At 51.1% G+C, this 16917-nt stretch overlaps 1 protein-coding gene across 1 annotated transcript in view; it reads left to right on the top strand.

The window, feature by feature from the left end:
* Positions 1 to 700: 700 nt before the first annotated feature.
* The window catches only part of CFAP65 (cilia and flagella associated protein 65), a 36786-nt gene continuing 20569 nt past the window's right edge, over positions 701 to 16917 (top strand). Inside the window, exons 1-11 of the mRNA XM_052635942.1 lie at positions 701 to 865; positions 3080 to 3264; positions 9217 to 9319; positions 9824 to 9990; positions 10183 to 10382; positions 10669 to 10814; positions 11272 to 11494; positions 11895 to 12160; positions 12563 to 12763; positions 12995 to 13354; positions 15542 to 15679. Of these exons, the coding sequence (XP_052491902.1) occupies positions 701 to 865; positions 3080 to 3264; positions 9217 to 9319; positions 9824 to 9990; positions 10183 to 10382; positions 10669 to 10814; positions 11272 to 11494; positions 11895 to 12160; positions 12563 to 12763; positions 12995 to 13354; positions 15542 to 15679 (2154 nt within the window). The remainder of the gene's footprint in view (positions 866 to 3079; positions 3265 to 9216; positions 9320 to 9823; positions 9991 to 10182; positions 10383 to 10668; positions 10815 to 11271; positions 11495 to 11894; positions 12161 to 12562; positions 12764 to 12994; positions 13355 to 15541; positions 15680 to 16917) is intronic.

The following is a 16917-nucleotide window of genomic DNA, read 5'->3' as shown; positions in this document are numbered from 1 at the left end:
AAGGATTGAGGGCAGGAGAAGGGGACAACAGAGGATGAGATGGTTGGATGGCGTCACCAACTCAATGCACATGGGTTTGGGTAGACTCTGGGAGTTGGTGATGGACAGGGAGGCCTGCCGTGCTGCGGTTCATGGGGTCGCAAAGAGTCAGACACGACTGAGCGACTGAACTGAACAGGATGTGTACTGATAGAGAAAACTCGGAAGCCCAAGTAGCCTTCAGTCTCATTTGCCTTTTCTTTGTTCCTTATTTCTCTTCCCAGAGGGGGCCAGCCATGTTCAGAGGCAACAAGTAGAGAGTAAGAGCCAGGTAAAAGCAATGCATGTGCTTCAGTGACACTCACTGGGGACTTACTGAGGAACGCCACGTGTGGCTATGGAGAAATGCCAGTGCTGCAGGGGCCTCATCCCCAGTTCCCTTTCCCAAATGGCCTTTCCTGAATGGTGAGCCTCTAGGCTCCCAGACAAAGCCCTGGGTCTTGTATTCAGGCTCGTTCCTCACGTGCCACTTCACACCTGTTGCCAGAGCTCGGAAGCAGGCAACTCCTCCACGATCACAGTGCCCATGGTGAGTCTTCTCCACTGACATCTCTTTCTCATGCCCCTCCTGTCTCCTCTCTGATCTCTCTCCAGCTCCCTACTGGCAGGAACTCTTGGCTTAGCCAGAGAGCTTCCTTCAGACTTGTGTTCCCAGCACCTGATGCTCATTGAAGCAGCCCTCAGCCTCCTCATGAGGACTAGGGACAGTGGGGACTGCACCATGAACTCCGGATCGTGCCTGAGTGCCAGCACGGTGGCCTTTCCCACCATCACTGGCAGCAGCGTGACCATGAGTGCCTACAGCAGCAGCAACGCCAGTGCCTTTGTGAGGACGCCTGTGGGGCCAAGTGGGATGGATGGGCAGCAGGGCAGCAGGGGTCGGAGTCTGGGAGCACCCCTCTCTCCTGTCCCAACCACGTTACTAGACGCTACATACACAGAGCCCCAGGCCAACTGGAGCGGTGGCAGCTGTGAGCATGATGGCAGAGAGAAGAATGTTGGGGAGATGGGAGTTTGCAGCTGATAAGAGTAGCCTGTAGTTCTCTCTTCCTTCGAAAAGCTCTTCTGATCTTGATGCCTAGGGCTTTGTGTTTGTCCAGTGGGTGGATGTTGTCTGCTCTTTTGCAGCTCTCAGGGTTCTCTCTGTGTGACAGCACCGGGTCAGGGTGGCCAGTGCCCGTCTAGGGAGGTAACGTAGGTGTCTGACTGCATTTTGTGCAGCGTGTGTCTGTCATGTGGGAGTTCTTGGGTTGCCTTAGATGTGATGGTGGTTGCATTTGCCTCCCTGTGGACCATGGTCATCTCTCCCCTGCATCTGTGCCCTTCCAGGCCAGTTTGCACACAGATTCATTCACTGCCCTTCCCCACTCCGCTGTGAGTTAGCTGAAGACTGAAGGTGGGACGAGGGGAGAAGCCCAAGTCTGTCTCTTCTTCCCTCCCTGCTTTTGACAGTGTCTCGGTCGGCATCTCGCTGTGACTCCCATCGGCACCAGACAGTGCTCTGGGTTCTGAGAACCCCACCTCTTCCCCTAACTTGTATAGAGTGGCACCTTCTTTTTAAAATTATATTAAATTAATTTGTTTCTTTCTGGCTGTGCTGGGTCTTTGTTGCTGCACGTGGACTTTCTCTAGTTGCAGTGAGCAGGGGGCTACTCTTCGGTGTGGTGCATGGGCTTCCCATTGCAGTAGTTTCTCTTACTGTGCAGCCCATGTTCTAGGTGCACGGGCTTAGTAGTTGCGGCACACGGGCTTAGTTGCTCCTCCACATGTGGAATCTTCATAGACCAGGGATCAAACCCATGTCCCCTGCTTTGGCAGGCTGATTCTCAACCACTGGACCACCAGGGAGGTCCCTGGTGGCAGCTTCTTGATGTTGTTAACTTTGAGGTTACTTCACTAGCCCCTGGTTGTGCATTGAATTCCTTAAACACCCAGAGGGGCTTCTGTTTTTCTGGTTGGACTCTGATCAATGCATCAACTGATGTTTATAATAAATGACCCTCAGTCACCCATGTCACCTTTCCTCCGTGGGCAGTTCGGGCCATCTGACACTCTATATTTTGAAACTGAGATGTAAGCTCCAAGAGAGAAAGGATTTGATGGTCTCGTTCACTGTTATAGGCCTGGCACTAACCTCTACAGTGTCTGGCGCATCATAGGTAGTGAAACACATATCTGTTAAACACATACGTTTATCCTTTGTTGTTGCTCAGCTGCTAAGTTGTGTCCCCACGGACTGCAGCACTCCAGGCCCCCTTTATATAATGATATAAAAACAATCCTTGGTCAAAGCTAAAGGAAAATGGCAGTGAATTTACATTCACTGCAATGAATGGTAGGAAGAGGCACCTGGTTCCTCCTCCCGCCATCTTGCTGCCCCAGAAGTTGTCCATTCCCCTCCCTCCTCAGATAATTAAGGGTTAGGGATCAGCCTATGAGAGGATTTGCTGTTACAGACAGGGAGTGTTGGTACAGTAAATGTCTAGCATCCTTAGGAGAAGTGCTTGGAGTGGCCTCAAAGCCAAGGCATTGGGTGTGGGTTGGCCCCAGGTAAGCTGGCTTTGTCCTTTGCTCCACCAGGTAGGTGAGGGATGGGAGAGGAAATGGTGGAATATCCCTGTGCCCTGGAGAAGTTCCAGCGAGGGATGTCTTAGAGAGGTTCTCTGCAGGCTTCTGTAGAGAAGGGGTGGGATGGGGAGGAGGAGAAGGCAGCATCTGAACAGAGCAGTGTCTGAGGGCACACGGGGACAGAACTGGCCAGCTAAGGCTGCTGAGTGTGCTGAGTTAAGGGGCCAATAGAGCGGTCCAGGGACTGCTTCAGGGGCAGTATCTCAGGGAATCTAGTTGGAAAACCATTCCAGTGACCTCAGAAGAGATAATATCAGACTCCAGGGCCTCCCTGCCTCTCACCTTCTCTCTCCAGACCATCCCCTTTGGGGCAAGGAGTGGTGTAATTCATTACCTTCTGGAGGTGGGGAGATCTTAGCCCATTCTCTGGGTTTTTGAATTCTTCTCTCCTTTCTCCCTGCCAACCGGACAGCCTGCCAGCTCCATGGACACTCAGTTGTGCTTCCCAAAGAAGCAGGACAAAATGAAGAAGAGGGTCATCTGGGACATTGAGGTGGCTGAGGAGCTACAGTGGAAAGGCTGGATGCTGGGGAAGGAGATCACCAAAAACCTGGTTCTGAAAAATCTCTCCTTGAAAATCCAGAAGATAAAATACAGGTACCAGTACGAGGGATCAGAGACTAACTCCCTGAGCCCTCAAACCCCCAAAGCAGTCACTTAAAACACAAAGCCATGCAAAACCAAAAGAGTGTATAGAACATGTATAGTTTGAACAGTTGTTGAAAGTGGAACCCACGTGACCAGGTTAATTAATGGAGTGATAACAGTGTCTGAAGCTCACCTTCTTTCATCATGTGTCCCCCGAACGCTGGAACACCTTCCCTACTGGTGAAGGTAACCACTGTCCTGATGTTCATGATAATGATTTTCTTGTTTTTCTCAAAGGGGTTTGCCACTGATGTTTGCGTCCCTAAATGGTATAGTTTGTTTACCTTTCTGTGAACTTTACGCAAGTGGGATAACACGATATACTGTTGTTGTTGTTGAGTCACTAAGTCTTGTCCGATTCTTTGCAACCCCATGGACTGCAGCATGCCAGGCTTCCCCATCCTTCACTATCTCACAAATGCTCAAACTCATGCCCATTGAGTTGATGATGCCTTCCAACCACCTCATTCTCTGTCACCCCCTTCTCCTCCTGTCTTCGATCTTTCCCACCATCAGGGTCTTTTCCAGTAATTCAGCTCTGCATATCAGGTGGCCAAAGTATTGGAGTTTCAGCTTTAACATCAGTCCTTCCAATGAATATTCAGGATTGAATTCCTTTAGGATTAACTGGTTTGATCTCCTTGCTGTCCAAGGGACTCTCAAGAGTTTTCTCCAGCACCACAATTCAGAAGCATCTTAAGCACTCAGCCTTCTTTATGGTCCAACTCTCACATCCACGCATGACTACTGGAAAATCCATGGCTTTGACTATACGGGGCTTTGTTGGCAAAGTGATGTCTCTGCTTTTTAATATGCTGTCTAGGTTGGTCATAGCTCGGTTATGTTCATAATAGTCATCCACATTGCACGCATAGTTTATCCTTTTCCACCACAGAGTAATAGTTCAGTGTATGCTTCTATGTGTTGGTGCATTCTTCTGCTGAGGGACATTTCGGTTTGTTTCAAGTTTGAGACTGTTATCAACTTTGTTCAGCTATTGCACAAGTTCAAGTTTTGCTAGAGTAGATACAAAAGAATAGAACTACTGTGACTTAGAACATGTACACGTTTGCTTCTTACAGATGTTTGTCCATGTTTGCCAAACTCGTTTCCAAAGTACTTATATCCATTTATATTCCCGCCAGCCACATATGAGTATCCCCATTCCTCTTTAACTTTCCCGACAATTGATATTGTTTGGACTTAAATTTTTTGCCAATAATGCTAATTTGTTGTAGATTTAATTTGCATTTCTCTAATTACTATTACAATTAAGTGTTTTTCTCCTGTGTTACTGGCCATTTTGTTTGTGAAATTCCTGTTTAAGTCTGTGCCCATTTTTCTGTTAGATTATCTTTTTTCATTTTTCAAAAAGAATTACAATGTAGCTGATTTGCAATATTATATTAACTTCATCTGTATAGCATAATGATTCAGCACTTTTATAGATTTTACTCCCTTCAAAGTTATTACAAGATAATGGCTATCATTTCCTGTGCTCTGCAGGATATCTTGTTGCCTAACTATTTCATTCTATTATTTTAAGTCTAGGTTTATTAGTTTATTCAGTTTTTGGCTGTGCTGGGTCTTTGTTGCTTTGCATGGGCTTCCTCTAGTCGCGTTGAGCAGGGTCTGCTCTGCATTGCAGTGCTTGGGATTCTCACTGCAGTGGCTTCTCTTGCTGTGGAGCGCAGGCTCGAGGCACATGGGCGCAGTGGTTGCGGCTCGAGGATTCTAGAGTGCGGACTCAGTAGTTGTGACACAGGGGCTTAGCTGCTCCTCACAGGTGGAATCTTTCCAGAGCAGGGATGGAACCTGTGTCCCATGCATTGGCAGGCGGATTCTCATCCACTGTGTCACCAGGGAAGTCCTGCTTATCTATTTTAAATTTGGTAGTTTGTTTCTCTTAACCCCATACTTCTATCTTGCTCTTGCCCCTTCCCACTTCCCTCTCCCCACTGGTAACAACTACTTTGTTTTCTGTATCTTTGAGTCTGTTTCTGCTTTGCTATAAACATTGGTTTGTTTTAGTTTTTAGATTTCACATACAAGTGATATCAGGTAGTGTATGTCTTTGTCTGACTGACTTCACTAATCATAACATTCTCTAGGTCCACCCATGTGCTAGATTTCATTATTTTTTGTGGCTGGGTAATATTCCATTTGGAGAAGGCAATGGCAACCCACTCCAGTGTTCTTGCCTGGAGAATCGGAGAAAGCAATGGCACCCCACTCCAGTACTCTTGCCCGGAAAATCCCACGGAAGGAAGAGTCTGGAAGGCTGCAGTCCGTGGGGTCACTGAGGGTCGGACATGACTGAGCGACTTCACTTTCACTTTTCACTTTCATCCATTGGAGAAGGAAATGGCAACCCACTCCAGTGTCCTTGCCTGGAGAATCCCAGGGACGGGGGAGCCTGGTGGGCTGCCGTCTATGGGGTCGCACAGAGTCGGACACGACTGAAGTGACTTAGCAGCAATATTCCATTGTGAGTGTGTGTGTGTGTCTTGACCCATTTGTCTGTTGATGGTCACTTGGGGTGCTCCAGTATTTTGGTTATTGTAAATAGTGCTGCTGTGAACATTGGGGTACATGTATCTTTTCCAATTAGTATTTTTCTTTTTTTTTTTCCTGGACACATGCAGAGGAGTGGAATCGCTAGATCATATGGTAGTCCTATTTTTAGTTGTTTTGGAACCTCCATACTGTTTTTCAGGATGGCAGACCAATTAACATTCCCACCAATAGTATACCAGGGTCCCCTTTTCTCCACATCCTCGCCAACGTTTATTTGTGGACTTCTTGATAATAGTGCAAAGTGATATCTCATTGTTATGATTTGCATTTCTCTAATAATTAGCAACGTTAAGTATCTTTTCATGTACCTGTTACCTATCTTTACATGTTCTTTGTAGACTGTCTTTTTTTAATAGATGTTCTTATTGAAGACACTAATTCTCTATCAGTTATGTGTTGTGAATATCTTCTCCCGCGTTGTGATTTGTCTTTTCTTCTATCATGTATTTTGAAGAAAAGGCATTCTTAATTTCAAAGGAGTCGAATGTATCAATATATTTTCTTTTATGGTTGATATTTGCAAGTTCTTCTCTACCCTTATCTAGTTCATGAAGATTTTCTCCTATAGTATCTTCTAAAGACATTGTAATTTTGCCTTTCATATTTGTCTTTTATCTACGTGGAATTGATTTTTGTGAATGGTTTGAAGTAGGGATCCAATGACTTTTTCCCCCCTCTAATCAATGTCCAGTTGTCCCAGCACCATTTATTGAAAATTTCATACTTTGCCTTGTGATCTCCCTACCACTGACATTTATCACGTGTCCATACATGTAGGAATCATTTCTGAACCCTGTTTTGTTCCCTTGCTCTATTCGTCTCTCCCTGGGCCAATAAATATCATCCTGAATTGATTATTAAAGCTTATAAGTCTTGATTATCTTGAAGTGTAAGTCCTCCAACTTCATTCTTACTCAAGATTGTCTTGGCTCTCATTGGACCTTTTAACTTTCATAAATATCTTCAAATCAACTTAAATACATACAAGTAGACAACTTTTTAAGATTTTTGTTTAGGATTTAGTTGAACATATAGATCAATTTAGGCTTTCCAGGTGGTTCAGTGGGGTAAAGAGTCCGCCTGCAATGCAGGAGACACAAGAGACACGGGTTTGATTCCTGGGTCGGGAAGATCCCCTGGAGAAGGGCATTGGCAACCCACTGTGGTATTCTTGCCTGGAGAATCCCATGGACACAAGGAGCCTACAGTCTATAGGGTCGAAGAGTTGGACATGACTGAAGTGACTGAGCACACGGGCATACACTCAGATCAATTTGGGGAGAATCGACATCATTACAAATCGAGTCTTTCGTGAGCATGGTGCCTCCTTATATTTCTTTAGAGTTTCTTTCATGTCTTTCAATAAAATGTAAAATTTTCTCCATAGATGTCTTACATATCTTTAGTTAGATTTATACCTAAGTGTTTTAAATTTTTAATGATGCTGAATATGATATCTTTTAAAGTTGTCTTATTCTTCTGCTTGTTGCTGGTTTTTTAGAAAGTCATTTTTTAAAAATATAGATTTTTTTCCACACCGTTGTGCCCAGTAACCTTGACAAACTCTCTTGTTAATTCTAATGATGTGTTTGTTAATTCTGTTTTCCATGTACATGTTCATATCTTAAAAATGGCATTTTTTCCCTTCCTTTCCAATCCTATATCTTTTCTTTCTTTGTCTTTCCTTCCTGCACTATTGAAAAGGAAAGTGGTGAACAGAAGTGGTTATAGAAGGCATCGTTGTTTTGCTCATGATCTCAACGTGAAAGATTCCAGTGTTCACCATTAATTTGCATGTTTCCTGTAGTTGTTTTTTTTTCTTCTTTTTTTAGACTTTATCAGGTTAAGGAAGTTCCCTTCTATTCCTAGGTTGCTGAGAGTTTTTGTCATAAACATATGTTGTAGTTTATTTAATGTTTTTCGTTATTGAGATGGTCATTTGTTTTTTTCTCTCTTAATTTGTCAATACAGTGAATTACATTAAATGATTTTTAATTTTCTTTTTTTTGATTGCACCACAGGGCATGTAGGATCTAACCTGCACCCCCTGCAGTGGAAATTTGGAGCGTTAACCACTGAACTGCCAGAGAAATCTCCTGATTTTTAAAAAAGTTAATTGATTATTTTTTGGCGATGCTGGGTCTTTGTTGCAGTGAATGCACTTTCTGTGAGCGGGAAGCTCCTCTTGTTGCAGTGTGCAGGCTCTGGGGCACAGAGGATTCAGTAATTGTGGCCCACAGGCTCAGTTGCCCCGAGGCATGTGGAATCTTCCCAAACCAGGGATTGAACCCATGTCCCCTGCATTGGCAGGAGGATTACCAACCACTGGATCATCAGGAAAATCCATCCCCACTCTTTTTTTAAATGTTAAACCAATGGTGTATACCTAGAATAAGCCCTGCTTGTTCATGATTGAGTGTTCTTTCTCTACTCATTGCTAAATTGTTTTTGCCAATATTTTGTTTATGGCTGGTACTGGCCTGTAATTTTCCTTTCTTCTCATAACTGTCAGGTTTTGATAACAACATTATGATAGACTCACAGAGTATTTCGGGGAGGGTTTCCTTGTTTTCTGTTGTTGGGAAGACAAGGCTAGAATTATCAAGTGCTCCATACTACTTGCTGCGAAGCCATCTGGCCTGGTCTTTTCTTTGTGGGATGATTCTTTGACTATTTATTCAATTTTTTGGATAATTTTAGGTTAGGGTGGCCACAAAATGTATAATTCTTGAGTCACTTTTGGTCAATTATACATTCCTAGAAATGTGTTTATTTTATCTGAACTTACTGGTATAGAGTTTTTGGCAGTATTGTCTTTTTCTCTTTTTTTAAAGTAATTTTGTTTATTTATTTACTCACTTTTGGCTGTGCTGGGTCTTTGTTGCTGTGCGGGCTTTTCCCCGGCTGCGGCGAGCAGGCGTCACTCTCTAGTTGTGGTGCGCGGGCTTCCCCTTGCAGCGGCCTCTCTCGCTGCAGAGCGTGGGCTCAGTAGTGGGCCACGGCCTTCGTTGCTGCACAGCATGTGGGATCTCCCCAGGCCAGGGATGGAACCCACGTCCCCTGCGTTGGCAGGTGGCTCCTTAACCACTGGACCACCAGGGAAGTCCGCTCCTGTTTCTTTCCCTTCAGCGCTCTGACATCCTGGAGTGAAGGTTTGGGATAAAAATGGTGCCGTGTAAGAGACAGTTCCTACTGGGGCATAACCCCTGTGTTTCCCCTTCTACAGTCCCACCAGCTGCTTACCTTTCCGGGGTCTGCCCTAATCCTTCTGCCTCTTCTAGTTTTCTGACCCTGAAGTGTTTATTCCTTGGCTCCCTCCCACAGGCCCCCCAAGACCAAGTTCTTCTTCACGGTCGTCCCGCAGCCCATCTTCCTGAGCCCAGGCCTAACCCTCTCACTCCCCGTCATCTTCCGCCCTCTGGAGAAGGTAAGGCCTGCCGTGGTGAGCGGAGGACAGGGAGGGACACGGGCACAGTGACCTCAGAGCAGGGGGCAAGGCCAGAGCAGTGAGGAGCCCCCACAACCCAACTGCCACACCCACATCCTCAGCCACATCCTACCACTTGGAGCCAAAACTCATTAGACAGAAGGGGCTTCCCGTTGGACGTGTGGGGTGGGGAGGGTGGGGCAGCAGGGAAAGCTGGGCTACTCTGCCAGCCATCAGAAAGCCCTGTATTCCTTGGCTTCTTCCTGCTGTCAAAATATTCTCCCAAAACTTTGTCCCTCACAAAAGAGGCCCCATATCTCTGAGACCAGGATGGCACTAGAGCTCCTTGTCTTTAGAGACTGAGATGGAGGAGGGCCGTGGCCCGGCCCAGCCCTCCACAGTTACGTTGGGGGGATGGCCGGGGCCAGGGTGAGGTGGGTACCACCCAGGTACCACTGATCAGTCACTGCCTCTGCCTCCCCCCACCGCCCCCACACACCACAGAAGGAGTACGTGGACCAGCTGTGGCTTGAGAAAGCAGAGGGGATGTTCTGTGTGGACCTGAGAGCCACCCTGCCTTGCCACAAGCTGATCTGCCCACCGTCCCTGCAGTTGCCCATGTGCGCCATGGGGGACATGGCTGAGGCCTGGTTCTGCCTGGAAAATGTGGGGTGAGGGCAGAGGCTCAGGCTTGGAGGTGGGAAGCGCGACAACTGGGAGGAGGATTCCTGGGAGCAGGAGAGACCGGCATGTGGGGTGTGGGAGTAAAGGGGCATCTCTACCTTTCTAAAGCAGGGACAGTGGTAGGAGGGGGCAAAGCGGCTCTGATCCACATCCCCCCCAACCCCGTGCCCCACCCCCAGGGACCTGCCTACCTTCTTCACCTGGGAGTCTCCCAGCCCATTCCAGATGCTGCCGACCACAGGGCTGCTGGAACCAGGCCAGGCCTGCCGGATCAAGGTGACCTTCCAGCCCCCAATGGCTGTCATCTATGAAGCTCAGGCCACGTGCTGGTATGGGGAGGGCAGCAAGCAGAAGAGCGGCATCCAGCTGCAGGCTGTGGGTGAGGCCCAACCTCTCACCCGTCCCCAGAGCCCCCTGCTCACCTCCCTGGGAAACAAAGCCTCCAGTGTGCTCCTGCCACCCCCGCCCTGGCCTGGTCCCCAAGGGACCTCCATCAGCCTCCCACCCTTCGCCGAGCCCCACAGGCTTTGTCATCTCTTTGCTTCCCTTGGTGCCGCAGACCAGTGTTCCCCTGGGGACCCGTGTCTTCCTTGAAGGGGCTATTCAGTTTGGGGCCACAGAGGCCCTGGTGGGTTTCTCCCCAAGGCTGTCCACTCTCTGCCCAGCCAAATGCGCCCAGCTGCTGGTGAGCATAAAGCAGAGGCGCCCGGAGGACCAGGATGCCGAGGGCTTCCAGAAAGTGCTGCACTTTGGCACTGTTGCTGTGGGCTGCACCGCCGAGAGGCAGATCAAGCTGTATAACCCATCGGCAGTATGTGTCCTGTGCCCGTGGCAGGAAGTGGGGGCAGGGGTCAGGGACCACAGGCCTGGGTGTGCCTAATACCCACCCGCTGTACAGAATGTTGCAAGCCTTGCATACCTATGTCTGTTGATACACTCATGTCAGCAGGGGTCCTCCCATCATCTCAGCTGGGGGCTAGGCTGGACTATCCCTTGACCTTCCCCCATAACAACCCCAAGAGCAGCCCTCAGGTGTCCTGATGCCAGGACCACTGTTAGCCTTCGTGGTACCTTTGGGACAAGGCAGAGGTACCCCCTCTGGGCAGTCCCAGTGCAGGGCGGCACATGGCTCAGCCGCTTCCCTCCTCTGGGCTGAGAGGCAGCCTTGCTCCAAAATCAAGCTGACTGAGGCAGAGGCAGGGCTTCAGCTGGGCACTGGTGATGATGGACCACCCCACCCTGTAACCGGATCCTTCCTGGCCCCACAGGTGAGCGCCCCCTTCAGGATCGAAGTGGCCCCAGATGTGCTGGTCAAAGACCAGGCCTTCTCATGCCCCACGGCCCATGGCATTGTGCCCCCCGGAGAGAAGAAATTCGTGTCGGTGTTCTTCCGCCCTGAGACCTTGGACGTCAGGACCATGGACTACTTGTCCATCGTGCCCTCTGGCTGTGCCTCCCAGACCCTGCTCAAAGTCGTTGGTTTCTCTCGAGGTACTGGCAGTCCCAGGTCACTGCACTGCCTCCAGGGACAGCAGCAGCCCCTGCTTACAACTGACAAGCGTCTGCTCCTAGATGCCTGGGGCCTCTTTACCCTCAGCCTGGGTGTCTGCTGCCCCCTGGTGGGCTCAGCTAGGAATCAGTTAAGGTCACCTGGAGATACTGTTGGCATCCTCACTCCCCGATTCCCCGACTCCCAACCATCCCCCCAAAACCGCCACCCCTCTACGACCCGACCTGGCGGTCTGCACAGGCTGCTGGGGCACCAAGCCTTTCCAACCCAATCTTCTGTCTCCAGGCAGCACCACCTCCCATCGGTGGGACCCTTGGAGACCCAGCCAGGTGGCCAGGCCCACTCACAGCGACCCCCCCCCGCCTCTGCCTCCTCCACCAGGTCCTGACCTGTCACTGCAGCACCACTGTGTCGACTTCAGCTGGGTCAGCCTCGGGACCCGCTCAGAGCAGCACCTGTGGATGGAGAACAAGTCGGACTGCAGGGCGTACTTCCACTTTGACATTGACTGTCCGGAGAGCGTCTTCAGCGTCAGACCTGCCTTTGGGACCCTGGTGGGCAAGGCCCGCATGACCCTGTGCTGTGTCTTCCAGCCCACTCAACCCATCATCTACTGGCGGCGGGTGGCCTGTCTCATCCACCACCAGGTGAGCTGTCGGGGAGGGGCGAGGCCAGGCTCCCCAGGAGCTGGAGGCCCAATCCGAGACCCGGTCATGAGAACAGGGCTCGGTGCTCAGTCACCTGTATTCTGGAACTTGCAGGATTTTCTCCTCCAGGGCCCCCAGCCTGGCTTTCGGAGCCAGAGGTTGGCTAGGGGCATGCAGAAGCTCGCATGCCCAGGTGGGTGGGCCAGTCTTGCTCTCACTGCTGCCAGCCCGGGACTTTGGCCCTCACCCCACGCAGCACGTGCGGGGCAGAGAGCCTTGAGGTGACAACCCCACCTGGGCCCCTAGACCAGGTGATACACACTGTGCCCTGACGAAGCCGGTCTCTGGCCAGGGTGGAGAGTGGAGGCTGAAATCTAGCCTCACACAGACGAAATGTCGTAGGACCCACTGTTCCTGGACCTGATTGGGACATGCCACTCGGAGAGCACCAAGCCAGCCATCCTTCGGCCTCAGCATCTCACGTGGTACCACACACACCTGGCGCGGGGCCTGACGCTCTACCCGCCTGACATCCTGGGCATCATGCTGAGGGAGAGGAAGCTGGAGCAGGATAAGAACGGCGCCCTGATGATCCCCATCGAGGTTCGATGTGTCCCTCTGGGACCCTGGGGGGCCATCCACCCTCCCAGGTTCACGGCCCCCCTTCTCTAGCAGTCCTTGGGTAGTCCCGTGCTCCGCAGTGCCGTGGGCATCGTTCGTAGTCAGGGGGTGTGACATGTGCGGAGCTCTTGTAGCCTTTTCCAGAAAGAAGCACAGAGATGAGGGGCAGCAGCTGGAGAACCGGCCCCCACCCACCCTTCTCTCCCGACGCAGGACTCGGAGGACATACCGGCCCCGCAGTATCCCCTCATGCCCCCGATGACTGAATACTTCTTCGACGGCACCAGTGACGTGGCCATCTTTCCCCCGGCCGTCAGCATTGAGCCCATCGAGGTGGATTTCGGTGCCTGCCCCAGGCCCCAGGACCCCAGCCCCGTCCCCCTGTGCCTGATGAACCACACCAACGGCAAGATCACCGTGGCCTGGACACGCAGGGCTGACTGCCCCTTCTGGGTGACCCCAAACACCTGCGATGTGCCCCCTCTCAAGTCCACAGCCCTGCGCCTGCACTTCCAGCCACCTCACCCCAACGGCCTGTACGCCGTGGAGCTTGAAGCCTTCGCCGTCTATAAGGTGTGTGTGGGCAGACAGGACAGGGGGATGTGGATTCTCTGCCCTGGAGCCTGAACGGCAGGGTGCGGGGTCGGAGGGGAGGGGCGGGTGAGGTAGGACACGTCCTCTCTGTGCCGGGCTCTGCTCCCTCCTTTCCTTGAACCCTTGGCCTTGGTGGTCTGTTTTTCTCCCAGGTTCATGGCCTGCCTTGGCTGAGGGGCTTCTTGGCCCAGCTGATTATGTCTCCCTCTTGTGTGCCTCCCACCCGCTCTGGAGGGAAAACTCAGTGGGGCTCAAGCCCTTTGGAAAATTCTGGTGCACGTAGTTTCCTTGGCCTCCTGGCTGGGGGGCTCCTGACCTCTCGCTAGTCCTTGAGGTAGGAAGTGGTCCTTCTGGAAGAACTGAGGGCAGGAACTAGGCCCTGGGGGGACAGAGCCTGAGGCACCCCGTAATTACGTGCATGTAGTAAGGGGCTTCTTGTCCATTTTCCCTTGACCACGTGGTCAGTCCAGCCTCTTAGCCCCAGACATATCGTTCCCTTCTCATTTCCAATCCGTCCTCCCCTTTCCCTCCTTCTCTGCTCTGCCCACCTTGCTGTTCTTGCCCAGTGGCTGGGTGCTGGGGCTCAGGGAACACTAGAGCTGTGCAGTCAAGATCAGAGTCCCTTACCAGCTCTGTGACCTTGGGCTCCTCCCTTAATGTATAGACCCCTGAGCTGTCTTTCCATCTATAAACTTGGGAGCATATCCAAACTTTTGAGAAGTTTTTCCAAAGCTGAGTCTTTAGTTGCCTCTGTTCTAATATCTTGGCTGTGCAGGAACTCGAAAGTTTGTAGGAATGAGGCTGTGGACATACATCTGGCTTGGCTGAGCTCCTCTGACTTTTAGGCTACAGGTTGCCGTCCTAAGCTGTCTGATGTGCCAACCACTAGCCATATGTGGCCACTGAGCGCTTGAACTGTGTCTAGTCCAAACAGACACGCTGTAAAGGGAAGAGACACACTGATTTCTAGGACTTAGCACAAAAAGTATGCAAAATGTCTCCTGCCTCATATATATATGCACCATATATGGTGATGCCATCCTGTGCGTGCACACGTGCTCCGTCACTTCAGTCGTGTCTGACTCTTTCTGACCCCATGGACTGTATTCCACCAGGCTCCTCTCTCCATGGGATTCTCCAGGCGAGAATACTAATGGATTGCCATGCTCTCCTCCAGGGGATCTTCCCAACCCGGGGATTGAACTCACATCTGCCTGCTTCTCCTGCATTGCATGTGGATTCTTTACACACTGAGCCACCTGGGAAGCCCAATGCCATCATCTATATGCATCATATACATATATATATGTATACGTATGTATATATGTGTATATGATGGCATCACCAATGCAATGACCTCGGGCAAACTTCAGGAGATGGTGAGGGACAGGAAGACCTAGAGTGCTACCGTCCAGGCAGTCAAGAAAAGTCGGACATGACTGGGCAACTGAACAACAAGAATACATATACACACAGATATATATGGGCTTCCAAAGTGGTGCTAGTGGTAAAGAACCTGCCTGCCAACGCAGGAGACGTAGAGAGGTGGGTTCAATCCCTGAGTGAGAAAGATTGCCCTGAAGGAGGAAATGGCTACCCACTCTAGTATTTTCAAAGGAGCCTGCTGGGCTACAGTCCTGGGGTCCCAAAGAGTCCAACACGACTGAGTGACTAAGCGTGCACACATGTATATGTATGTATGTGTGTATCACATACATACATATATGATGTTGAAACAATACAATTTTGGATCTACTCAGTTAAATAAAATATATTGTTGAAATAGGTTTTACGTGTTTTGCCTTGTCAATGTGGCTACTAGAGCATTTAAAACCATGTTTGCAGCTCGCGCTTGCGGCTGCCTTCTGTTTCTATTGGCCAGTGCTCTCTGGCACATTCCTGCAGGATGAATGCTGCTTTCACATCCCAGCCCCACCCTCATCCTGCTGGGAGGATTAGAGAGCATGTTTGCTGACTGCTTGGTGCTGCGTGTTCAGTGCGGGGCCTGGCGCACAGCAGGAGGGGCTGCTATGGCTGTGGTTCCCCCACTGTCTTCCCAGGGGGCCCCTCCCCCTGGGCCCCACGTAGGGTTCCTGCAGTACAGGGGGCAGGCTGGGGTGCCCCACCAGGTCAGACACTGCGGTCATGGGTGTGGTTGTCCCACAGGTCCTGCGAAGCTACAACAACATCGAAGAGGACTGCACTGTGTGCCCGTCCTGGTGCTTGACGCTCCAGGCGCGAGGCCACAGCTATTGCCCTGGCTTGGAGCACCACATCCCCCAGTACACCCTGGACGCCCCCAAGGTGAGCGTGGCCCCAGCTGCAGTGGGAAGTGGGACAGAGGGCTTGGCTCTGCCATCAGATCCCTCTCCCATGTCTGGTGGCCTGAGAAGCACGTCCAGTGCTCTCCCTGGCCGTCCCAGCCTCCCCACCACCAGCCCCTGGGGCTCTGCACCCGTCTTGAAGGACTGTCTCCTGGACCACTGCAGTGGAACTGCGAAGAGTCTGGGGCTTGGACCACTGGCTCTGGCCTGCTCCATCTGAAACAGTTCCCCGGCCCTCTCACTGCTGCTGCTAGGTCGCTTCAGTCGTGTCCGACTCTGTGCGACCCCATAGACAGCAGCCCACCAGGCTCCTCCGTCCCTGGGATTCTCCAGGCAAGAACACTGGAGTGTGTTGCCATTTCCTTCTCCAGTGCAGGAAAGTGAAAAGTGAAAGTGAAGTCGCTCAGTCGTTTCCTTCTCTTAGCAACCCCATGGTCTGCAGCCCACCAGGCTCCTCCGTCCATGGGATTTTCCAGGCAAGAGTACTGGAGTGGGGTGCCATTACCTTCTCCGACGCTCACCTTTAAAGTCTCCAGTTCCTGATTACATATTAACCGAGTGCCTGCTGGGAATAGGACCTCCCAGGCCATGAGCCCCTGCCCTCAGGGATTATCCAGCCCAGCAAGTGTCTCAAGGCTGGCCCTTTAGCTTAACCCTGTCCTGAGGGAGTCATCATTCCCAGGTCTCTCCAGCAGGGCCCTTGGAGGCCCTGTCTGACCTGAGCCCCAGGATGACATAGGTTGAGAAACACAGACTCTGGAGCCAGATGGCCAAGTGCCAGTTCTCAGCTTCTATTGCCATCATCAGTCTTTTCATCCAGCTGCTCCACCCTCCTGTCTCACGCTTGCTGGAAAGACATTACTTTTGCACTGTGTGTTTGGGGATGATCTTGGCCCCCTAACTGTTACAATGGTGCTCAAGGGCACCCCTTCCCATAGCCCTCTTGACTTCCCTGGGGTCTCCTCACTGACCGCCTCCCCCCCGCCCCGCCAGCCCTTGCCCCTTTCCCTTGGCTGGTTCCTTATAGTCTTTGGCCTTTACTGAAATCCAGCAGAATGCTGGACCCATGTTGCCCACGTACCCGTTGCCCCCACCTCATGCACCTGTGCTCTTTGTTCCAGCTGGAGGGGGCACCCGGGCCAGCGATTTCGGCCATGCATTTGGTAGCCAACCCAGCTCTTTGCCTCGTGCTGGCCACACCCTAGATGCCTGAGGGAT

This window comes from Budorcas taxicolor, chromosome 2 (assembly GCF_023091745.1).
Source record: "Budorcas taxicolor isolate Tak-1 chromosome 2, Takin1.1, whole genome shotgun sequence".
Taxonomy (NCBI): domain Eukaryota; kingdom Metazoa; phylum Chordata; class Mammalia; order Artiodactyla; family Bovidae; genus Budorcas; species Budorcas taxicolor.
The sequence above is the reverse complement of the archived record's forward strand: the minus strand, read 5'-3'. Positions and strand labels throughout refer to the sequence as shown.